We start from the raw sequence: 11400 nt of genomic DNA, 5'->3' as shown, positions 1-11400 counted from the left end.
TTTTCTTTTCTTTTCTTTTCTTTTCTTTTCTTTCTTTCTTTCTTTCTTTCTTTCTTTCTTTCTCTCTTTTTCTTTCTTTCTTTCTTTCTTTCTTTCTTTCTTTCTTTCTTTCTTTCTTTCTTTTTCTGGAAAGGAAAGAAATCAATTTCTTTGTCTCTCTGTCTCCTCCCTCCTTTTAAGTACTTGCTTTTCAAGCCTCCCTTTCCTAGTTGTCTACTCTTCCCTCAGGAAATTGTGCATTCCTTCATTACATTTCTTCAGATTGGAAAAGTGTATATGAACAAGCATGTGTAGATTCACAGAAACTTACACACACACACACACACACACACACACACACACACTCTACATAGAGAAACAGAATTTTAAGTCTTGGCTGTTAAAAAACACAGGAACACTTTAATAGAAGCCTCACCACTCACTCTTGTATCTTCTGCTGATTTTCAGCTGTATTTAGTTCTTAATGAATCACTTAAGGTGTTGGTTTTGGATTCTCTTTTTTCCAGGAATAATTTTCAAAGCATCAATGTTGGAAAATGATTTTAGACTATCTGCCAGTTTACTTTGTCCTTGTGGGCCCTTAAAAACTCTACTGCACAGGTTGCCCGTCACTCTTGGTTTTTTTTGGGTACAGAAGAAGGATTAAATCACTTTGGTGCTATAAACTGGTTTTTAATCAGTTGTTTTACTTCTCAGTACCATCACTTAGTCTGCTTTAGGGCTGTGAATCAGTGCACCTGGAGCCCTTTGGAAGCCTTTTGGCTGGCTTGGAATCAGTTCACTAGATTTGACATACTGGCACCATCCCTGGCTGGCTATGTGAGCTATGACCAATTAGGTTTGCTATGACTTAGGTTTCCCATCAGTAAAATGGGATTAAACATAATATCCATGTTTCAGATTCATTGGGATAATTAAATGAGATCGTATGTAAGGAGTGCTTAATACCAACCTGGAAAATATTAAGCTCTTAATAAATGTCATTATTATTAGTGCACATGAGTGACATATCAGCCAACAAAGAGACATGCAACAGAAGGAGGAAGCTGCAAAGGCAGTTCAAGGGCTTTATTGCTATATTTGGTATTATTTGCTTCCATTTCTGTCAGATCAGAAATTTGTTATTTGCTATGAGAAAGACTGATAAATCTGGGCACGATATTTTTCTCCTAAGTAAATCACATTTTTTCCCTGGGATTTGTTTTGCCCTCTCCTCTAACTTTTCCCTACACACCAATCTCTAATCTTATTGCCCTTTACCCACTGACCTGTACCTTGAGGACACAAGAGTCAACATCTGTGGCTTCTGTTTTTATACCATGACAGCCGTTGAGAAGCTCCATTCCTGAAAATCCCTCCCAGTTCTTGATGAAAGCCCCTGCTCGTAATTCCTGTTTTCTGCACATACTTAGTAAAGATTTCAGTGCCATAACCTTAATTCTATAATTATACCCTGTTCTTTATGTTTTACTGATCCTTTTGTTCAAATGTTTACACCCTACATTTGGGAAATTACCTTCTGATAATTTTTGTTTCTTAATGGAAACAGATTTCTCCCAGACAGCCCTTTGCTGGCCCATTGACACACCTGATATATGTTTATTCTCAGATAGTTTTTCTGTGTAGTCACGGGAGACTTTATGGCGAACTTCCATACCAGTGTTAAAGATAGCCATAGCAACACCAAAGAGGTCCTTGTGAAATCTGTGCTTAGGACGTACCACAGGAATTAATAATTCTCTGGCCACTGTTTTAAATTGTAACCACACTGTTTTTGTAAGAAAGTTGCTCAATTTGTATACACAGAGCACACAGGGCTGCGTTCTGATCAGGGGTATAGTTTCATTTAAAATTCTTATCTCAGAAATCTAAATACTTAGATTATTCTGCTTAATATGCACATACTATCTACATTCCTTTGAGTGACAAGTTATGAAAATTTGTTTTGCTTATTTGACCCTCCCTGATAATTGTCTCCAACTCCTAAAAGTCTGAGTGAATACAAGGAGAGAATACCATCTCTAAAAATGTTTTTAAATTCTTTTTCCCAGAGTCAAGGATAATTTTTTAAAATATTTATACAGACATCATTATCAAAAATTATTTTACTGGACATTATGCTAATGTTTCTTCTTAGAGTTCCCCGATTACATACTAACTTTAAAAACCTAGTGCTAGTTTGCTAGGTTTTAGTAGGTCAGCATGCACAGCAAAAGTGTATTAAGGTGGACTGCTCTATTTATTGATTTGCCCGGGATCTTCTAAAGGCTGGAGGCAATTGTCTGCGGAAGGGGGCGGGAGGGCTGTACATGATCGAGGTCCTGCGCATCTAGCCAATTTGTAAGACGATCCGCTGCTCCAAGCCATCAGCCACCCTTAGCATAGGGGCACACTCATGCATTCCTGTCAAGTCATCTTGTGAAAGGCTGCCTGCTTCCAGCTCGGCTTGGATGTGCAACCTTAATAAAACTCACTGAGGTCTGGGAGAAAATAGCAGATCTGCTGCAGATAGGGTAGGGGAAAGGGTCTAGAATATGTACACGCAGCTGACTCGGGCAGGCTCCACGCTGAACGGTCACACAGAGAGGAAACAATAAATCTCAGCTACTATGCAATAAATATCTCAAGGAAACTACCATTATAGTGAAATAAAAAAAAAAAACTAACATTTTAGAACAAAGCTAACAAATGGCTAGTTTTCTGTGATTCTTTTTCAAAAGTTTTCTCTGAGGGGGATAAAGTCAAACAAACAAGCAGTTTTACCTAAAATAAAGACTAGTTTAAAGGTCAGAAGAAAGGAGCAAGTTTTTGCGAGAGGCACAGAAGGAGAGAGCTGGCAGTACAATGACAGTTTTCCTTTCCTTTGCTTTCCTCGCTGCCATTCTGACTCACATAGGGTGCAGCAACCAGCGGCGAAGTCCAGAAAACGGTGGGAGAAGATATAACCGGATTCAACATGGGCAGTGTGCCTACACTTTCATTCTTCCAGAACACGACGGGAACTGTCGTGAGAGTACGACAGACCAGTACAGCACAAACGCTCTGCAGAGAGATGCTCCACACGTGGAACCGGATTTCTCTTCCCAGAAACTTCAACATCTGGAGCATGTGATGGAAAATTATACTCAGTGGCTGCAAAAAGTAAGTGATTGCTTTCAGTTTCTAATTGCACAGAGCCTTTTCCGTTCTGCACTGCAGCTAACTTAGAGTTCCTTAGGGGGGCATTTGTGTGTTTACCTTTTGCTCAGGGGTGGGGGTGGGAGGGAGGCAGTGTTTGCAAATGCAAGCCGGCTGGCTCCCAGTGACTTCATGGGTGAGCCAAGGTTTTCAGGCTTGTTGTGCAAGCCTGTGAAGGTAGGGTGGCAACCCTTTTATGTGCCTAGCAGTGGCACATTTTATGACGTTTCTGGTTTCCTCTTATTTAAAATTTAGCTTGATTTTTCTGTCAAAGCCCAACTTGGAGAAAAAAAAAATCCTGTGTGTCTTGAGAAAGTTGGTGAAAAAACAAAATAATGACAATACTAATTTAGAATCAAATCAATTTCACACCAGGAATTTTGTGCAGCTAGGGTGAAGAATCATCACCAAATACTTGTTTCTCTCAACCTCTAGTAAAGTTAATATGAAATGAGAGTAAGTGTAAAGTATGATATTTGGTTGGAGAAATTGTGTAAGTATATAAAGGCAATTAATTTTAGCAAGTAATAGAATAGTAGAAGACAGATTTATGTCATATATTTTTTCCATCCCTGAAAATCCTGAAGATATATTTTAATGTGAACTCCTCAGGAAGAGGTTGTTTGCCCAGTGGGAAAGGAGAGATTGAGCTGGTGGTTGCTGTTTTCAGAGCGTGCACCTGCAGATTGGAGCTGAGCACGTGTAGGCTTTGCTTTAGTCCTGAAATACCTATTTTCTCAGGACATTGTGGTAACCACAGTGCCATGCAGGAAGTATCCAGATGAATGGTAATGTTGAATATGCAGTTAATCCCAATTTATAAAAATCAAAATGCACATTTTATTCAGTTTTTCCTCTATAAACCATTTAGAAGTTTTTGTTGAAAATATGTCTATTAAAATATGGACATACTTTCTGCAGCTCCTTCTTTCTTTGCTCTCCGTTTGTGTAACAGGTAAACAGCAGATAACAAGAGTATTCAACTATGTCAGTAGAAGGGTGGCAATGTCACATTTGTGAAAATTCTTCTCTCCTGGCGATCTTTACTAAAAATTCATTTGGTGCTTATAGATAGAAACATAGCCAGTCCGGTCTCCTTTAAATTAGTCTTTTAACAGAGCAAACACTTTAAGAAGATAGTCAAACGACAAATGCTCTGTTTTCCCCCGAGTTGTCATGCTCACTTAGAGCACTGCCTGCTGAATCATGCGAGTAATAGTTATTCTACTTTTGTCCACTAGGGACTGAACTAAGATCACCGATACTTTATTTGACAAGTTAACTGAAACTGGGTAGTTTCAGAGTTTCCAAGCCTGGAATTGTAGTTAATCTTTCTATTGTAGACTACAGGTGAAAAAGATCAATAGGGGCGGAAGAAATAGAAAGCAAACCAAATTCTGCACCCTTTTGATAATTGTAGTTTAAATTTCAAGCACTAATTGTAGCAGTAGTTTGTAATAGGATATCTGTTTTATCTTTAGCAAAATATATTTTAATAGTAAACAAATTAATTTGGTTAAATTGCTTATTACTATTCTCATTATAGCATCCATCTAGTTTTTAATGAGAATTCAATCATTAAAATTAGTCTGGATAATTTGAAGGGGCTGGGAGGGAAATTTAGTCCCAAATTGTCCCACTCAAGCTATTCTACCAAAAATGTAATATTTTGTTTATGTAAAACATAGAGTCAAAATGGTGATTCAGACATAGTAATGCATATTTTTTGTTGCTATGCAATGATTCAGCAGCAATAAGGTAAATATGTGATTCTATTGGGCTTATGTCATGCACATGTTTCGTATGTTAATTTATTGTGTGAAATAAATTTGATTTTTGTTTGCATTGTTCTTGGTCAATGATTATGGCATAGTTTTCAGATTATGGCCAAGCATAACTATGCAAATATTCTTTGGTTACATTGACCCTTGCTAACGTGAATTGAGCTGATTATATGCTGAAAATGTCCCTGTTGGTATGAGTCAGAGCATTTGGCTTGACTATTGTCTGCTTAAATTTGCATATCTTTTGTCATTGTTAATGCGATTGGTAGGAGGATCAAGAAACCAAATAAATTCTTTCAGCAAAGAACTTGTTAAAAAGCTCTCTCAAGTTTCCCTTAATTAGAGGATTTTTTTACTTCAGGTTCTAAATTTCTTGTAATGTATTTATTTTGATAATTCAAATGGAAATCTTTTTACTGTAACTATTTAGTATGCTTAATACTGCAAGTTGTACTACTTCTATTTTGATTCCGAATAGTTGTGTTAGCATAAAAAGCAATGCAGTGCAGAAACTGAGGTTATCAGTGTAAATGTAATTAAATCATCCATTTAGCAAAATAATTAATCAAAGCATGGTGATTATTATGCAGCTCATGGCATCACTACCAGGAAAGTTTTTGATGTAGAATGTGTGTTCCAAATGCTAGATGCAGACAGATGATAATTTATGTTAATCTGATACCTTCCATGAAGTTTGGTAAACTGGATTCTTTTACAAATAATCTTCACAAGACATTGGCTGTTACTTACACTCTCACACCTCATTTCTGGTCTTGCCATTGAACAAGATGAGAAATAAGGTATGCGAGGGGGCAAATGATGTGTCGCTCACCATAAGTGTTGGAACTGTTTTGGCACTTGTCTCTTGATATGATGGATTTCATTCAAGGAGATCAACTTTACATAGTAACCTGTCAATTAACACCAATTGTGAGTTAGGTTGCTAGCATTATTTTCACTTGTCAGATGGGGAAGAGCAATATAAATAATAAGCTCAAAAATCATCCTTTCATTGGGTAAAACACCTGAGCTGTGTATCTAGATTCAACTGTCTTCACTTGTATAGTTCTTTTCAGAATTATGAGCAAACCGTACCCAATACCTGAGATGACCAGGTCTTGGGATATTAACAGTAAGTACAAATGGCCTTTGTGACTTTGCCACTCTCATTTGATTCCTTTCTACCTTTCTTTGACAGAGAAATGTCTACTGTTTAATGTCACTATGTCTTGTGCTTCTTGAATTACTGTTTTCTTTCTCCTGTATCCCAGAAGTTCACTAATATGTATACGTATATGTATATGTCTTTTGCCTTCGCCAAATGATGTCTTTTTGTTGTTGTTGTTTAAAGTATAAATTGAGTAAAAAAAAATGCCTTGTAACAGAGAACAAGGGTCTAGCTACTGTAAATATTTTACATTAGATAAAATTGATGAATTGATGATTATTAGTAGAAAATGTAGGTATGAATTGCCATCCAAAATATTTTAATAAGTGTGAAGGTTTTACTGGAACACTTGGCTAAATGTTTCTATTGACAGCAATTTTTGACTAATAACATCCTCTACTTACATTCTTTGTTTCAGAGAATTATAATCATCTTTTTGAAACTCCTATATTACCAATATTAACCCATATTAATATCCACCAGAATGTGACGTCCGTGAGACTTTGTGTGCTCGCCTACTGCCATATCCCCAGGGCCTAAAACAGTATACAGTCCTTTGCAGACAGACAGTAAATATTTGTTGAATGAATAAATGGATGCATTGTCTATGTGTTGCAATCTATACTTTACCATGTACTATTAACAATTTGTTTTGGGTGTACCCTTTACCTCCCTAACTAGATTGTAAGTTGTCATTTAGGCAAGCACTACATCCTACAATTACTTTTGTCTTGATATTAAAACAATATTGAGTCTGGAGTAGGTGGTTACTAATTATCCAAATTGCATTTAGCCAGTGATCTAGGATCTCAAAAACTTGTACCTTTGCTCCGTCTTGTCCACTTAATTATTCTTCGAGTCAGTTTTGTTGCCAGTTTCTCTAAGACATGTACCTGCGCTCCACTTCTCCTCCCAGGCTGAGTTCTCCCATGTTGTCATAATACGTTCATTGCGTGTGTCATGCTAGCACTGCACTTCCTGTTATTTTCATTATTTGTTTTGAGGCTGTTTTCCGACTCAGAGTATGAGTCCCCTTGAGTGTAGTGAATAGTTCTTTACCCATGTATATCTGAAATGTTTTTTAAGGGTTTGAACAATATCTCTGTTACCATCATAATGTTAAATAAAAGACATCAGGTGCTCCAGTGTGTGGTGCTAGAATAAAATAATGAAAATTAGGAGAGTTTGTAACTGCTTTTATAGGCTAAAGTTTGCTTAAATCCTTTGTGCTAGTTTACTTGAGGGTCAGTTGGACCTTCCTTTGAGGAAAAAATAATTTTGGACTTCCAGGCCAGTAGGCAACAATTTACCGCATACAATAATGACATATATTTGCGTATAATATGTGCACATATGAATCTATGTAATTGGAAATGACCTCCCATCTGTGCATTGTTTTGGTGGCTCGTGACTATGCAAAATAAGCCAGAGGGGATGTTCTGTGTTTTATTTGCGCTTGTAGGGGTGCTTCCTGAATGTGTGAAATGAGTGGACAATTGATAAGTATGTTTTTAAAAAATTGTCACTAAACTTGAAGAAAATATGCATATATAATTTATGCACTAAGATGGGAAAAAATAGCACTTGCCAAGAAAGTTTAAAGGAATAATTGTCTTTTAAATCCAGTTGTAGAAATGTCCCCACCAACTTCATCTGAGATCAACTCTTAGTTTTCAAGCCAAGTAGGGAGTCTTCCCCTGTATTAACTTTTCAATGAATAGTTAGGTTTTATTTGTTGCTTGTTATATTTTAGAATCAAAAGATCCAAGAAGACAGAAAAACCTTTCTGAGTCCTAGAAGTTAGGCAGTTGGAGCTATCATAGTCTTTTGGATTTCTCTGTAGGAAGAAGCAAGCCTCTTCTCAAACTGTCTGTCTTGGCAGATTGCAGGATTTTTGAACCAGGGCAAGTAGGTCCTTTACTATGGGTGATTGCAACTGTTCTTTACCCCTGACCATGCCATTTTCACAGAAGCCTTTTTTAAGTAGCACGAATCTCATATGGAATTATTGGTTCAATGTGATCTGAAATGAATATGAATGTATCATTCTTTTCCTTAAAATTTTCCTACAGTTTTTCATTATGTAAGACTAAAATGCAAATTCTTTACATTGAGGCTGTATATGATCTGCCCCCATATTCCCCTCTAGATTCATCATTTACAACATTTCCCTTATTCCAGTTACTCAAATGACATTAGCCTTCTTGTTATTTCTATAAAAGGTTAGTTTATTTCTGTCTCAGGGACTTTACATGCTATTTACTTACCTAGGAAAATTCTTCCTCCAGATATTGGCATGGATGGCTCTTTCTTTTTATTCAGGTCTTTGCTCGGAAGTCATCTTCTTGGAAAGTCTTTTCTGAGCACTATTACCTACCACCTTCCTGAATTCTACTAAGTGACTTTTTGTCATATAATGCTGTATTATTTCTTTGTGGCACAGCATGACCTCTTATTGCTTATTGTTTGTCACCTTATTTATTTTTTCTCCCTCTACCTATAATGTAAATGCCAGAAGAGGTCCTTGTCTGTCTTATTCTCTGTAGTATACCTATATACATAACACATAGTAGACCCTCAATAAATGTTTGCAAAAGATATTCTCCTAAACCTTACACTCTATGAGGTAGAGACTGTGCCTGTCTTGTTCACTAGTTTTTATTTATTATTTTGTCTGTTATTTTTTATAGCAGATCTACTTTTCTAGGACAATACCTGGAACATAGTTGGAAAGAATACTTTTTTTTTTTAATGAATAGAGAAATGAATGAATTCCATGAGTAGATTTGGGCTATAATTAAATATTTGTGTGAAAATGAAACACTCAACTATATTCCCTGTGATACCCATCTAACTATGTACTAGGAGAAATTTTAATCTTCTGAATTTCCATCATTTAAATCAAGGATCAGCAAACTATGGCCCTTGAACTAAATCCTGACTGACACCTGTGTTTGTAAATAAAGTTTTATTGAAATAAAACCACACCCATTCCTTAATGTAATTGTCTATGCATTTGTAAATAAAATTTTATTGAAACCGAGCCACACCCATTTGTTTATGTAACGTCTATGGCTGCTTTCTTCTTACACAGGCAGAGTTGAGGGTTGCAACAGAGACCACAGATGCTAACATTTAATATCCAGTCCTTTACAGAAAGTTTCCCGACCCCTGTCCTATACCACAAAAGGAATATGGTATTAATATTGGGACCATTGCAAGGTAAATTGTGAAGTTTGTTGTGTGGGAAAAAGATCGCCCTCCAGGAGGTCAAATAATCTTTAGGTCCATGCCAGTTGGCAGAGAGCCTGAGTAAGCCATTTCTTGGCTTGGTATCTGGACATGCTGTGAGGTGACATTTTAGAGGAGTTACAGGCAAGGAAATTTCATGTCTTTCCTTTCCTCTGCCCATTATTATGTGGACAGAGAAATATTCCAAAAGCAAATACATGTTGGAACAGAAAAAGCACCTGAATAACAATGCAGATCACCAGCATCTGGGTTTACCAGGCCTTGGTGCCAGGGTTCTTTGCTTTATGTACTTGTTTCAACCTGTTGGTTGTGGCATCAGCAAGAATGTTGACAAAACATCAGAGGCATTCTGTTTTCATGGCACTGGGGCTTCAGCTCAGCCTCTTAGGTTCAATTTATTTAGAAACCTTTCCTCCCTCTATCATTTGCTTTAGGTATAAGCATTACAAGTATTCCCATTTGTGTAGATGATGGGAGGGGAGGAGCAACAAGTGGGTTGTTCAGGCACAATTTACAAAGGTTTATCAGCTGCTATGCTGTAACTTGCTATTTGAGGAAGTTTTGTTTTCATTCTGCCATGGCCTTGTCTCTGTGTAGAAACAGCATCCTTTTCCTGAGCCTTGTCTTCTTTTCTTTTTTTAATACCATTTGCTTAGATGCACAACCCTAATTACATTCTGAGTCATCCTCCCCTTTTGTTCCAATACAAGATTATCCGTTTGCTGTGAAGTTGGGAAGTTCCAAACCTCCTTTGGTTCTGGCCCCATGGTCATAGAAGGGAGGGCCTCTTAGTGTTTAAATCTCTTTACAAAGTGTACAAAAGATATGCCCCCTCCCTTATCAAAGAGGTTTCTAAAGAATGAAGCACTCCAAGGATTGTCTTTTCTTTATATTTTGAGACTCTGTACCAAACACTTTTCTCGAATTCTTACACAGAAATAGCAGAAGTAAGAGGTTTTTGAGTTTGTTTGGTCTAGGTTACCTAGCCAAATGACCTGATTTCTTCCTTCAAACATATGAAAAGGTAATATTTAACAGAGAAAATGGTATAAAACATAAAGCCCAGCATAACCCTACTGGCAGCTAATAATTTAATCAATAACATATTTGGACATTTGCATATTTAGTGATAAGTACTGGAGAATATAGAGTATAGCAAATATAATAAGTGTTACTTGTATATACATGCTACATGGCTACAGGTTACTTATTACGGGTCTGCATTGGCATGTAGTTCCTAAGTTTGTTTTGCATTATTGAAAGAGCATGCAAATTAACGTTAAGTATCAAGCTGTACCTAAAGTAAATCAGTAGCTGAAATACTAGTAATATGCAAATAAGATGTGAATATCTTGAAACAGTAATGTGTACATAGAAGCCACCAAACTCACTGGTATCAAATACGTAAACTTACTGTATATTTCTGTGGAATTGCTGATGATAATTTTGAAAGGTGGTCTGTTTGAAAATTTAGTTACATGTATCGTTCTAACTCATTAGGATCATGAAACCTGAATGAGTTGAATCATAGTACTAGACCCTAAAGATTATTAGAGGGTTTCCATTCTCAGAGAATGAATAAATATTTTAAAACTACAAAGTGCATTTTGCTACTAAACCTTTAGAGATAATCCCAAGATTTTGTAAAACATTTTAACACTGTTCTTCTCTTCACTGTTAATATATAATTGGCTATATTAAAATACAGTGGATATTTATTGTGGCTAAAGGTTTGCTACACCCAGCAGACTTTGCATCCACCTTATCTCAACTGCACAGATACAAGACGTGAGAATTGTATCCTTATTGCTAAATCACTAGTCTTCTCTTTGTTTTCCAATTTTACCCAGCTTTTAAGTAATAAGAACAGAGCTATAATAATCATTAGTTTTAATACTTATTGAATAAATGAATAACTTATTGAATAAATTGAATATTTATAACTTTAAAATGTGAATAATATACTGAAGGTTTACTATTTTTGAACAAATGAACTGATAAATTCCAAATACTTCTTAG

General features: G+C 36.3%; 1 protein-coding gene across 7 annotated transcripts in view; it reads left to right on the top strand.

Moving 5' to 3' along the window:
• The first annotated feature begins 2231 nt into the window (after positions 1–2231).
• Positions 2232–11400, top strand: part of ANGPT1 (angiopoietin 1) — a 244476-nt gene continuing 235307 nt past the window's right edge. For 3 of the 7 annotated variants that reach the window (XM_045050092.1, XM_006943348.5, XM_004000054.6), the window contains exon 1: positions 2485–3141. In XM_045050092.1, coding sequence (XP_044906027.1) covers positions 2845–3141 — 297 coding nt within the window. In that variant the 5' untranslated portion in view covers positions 2485–2844. Of the gene's footprint in view, positions 3146–11400 lie in introns of all 7 variants that reach the window. The other 4 variants (XM_045050094.1, XM_045050093.1, XM_045050095.1 and 1 more) reach the window with 4 other exon arrangements.

This window comes from Felis catus, chromosome F2 (genome assembly GCF_018350175.1).
Source record: "Felis catus isolate Fca126 chromosome F2, F.catus_Fca126_mat1.0, whole genome shotgun sequence".
Taxonomy (NCBI): Eukaryota; Metazoa; Chordata; class Mammalia; order Carnivora; family Felidae; genus Felis; species Felis catus.
Note: the sequence above shows the minus strand (reverse complement) of the source record. Positions and strands in the feature narration are given on the sequence as shown.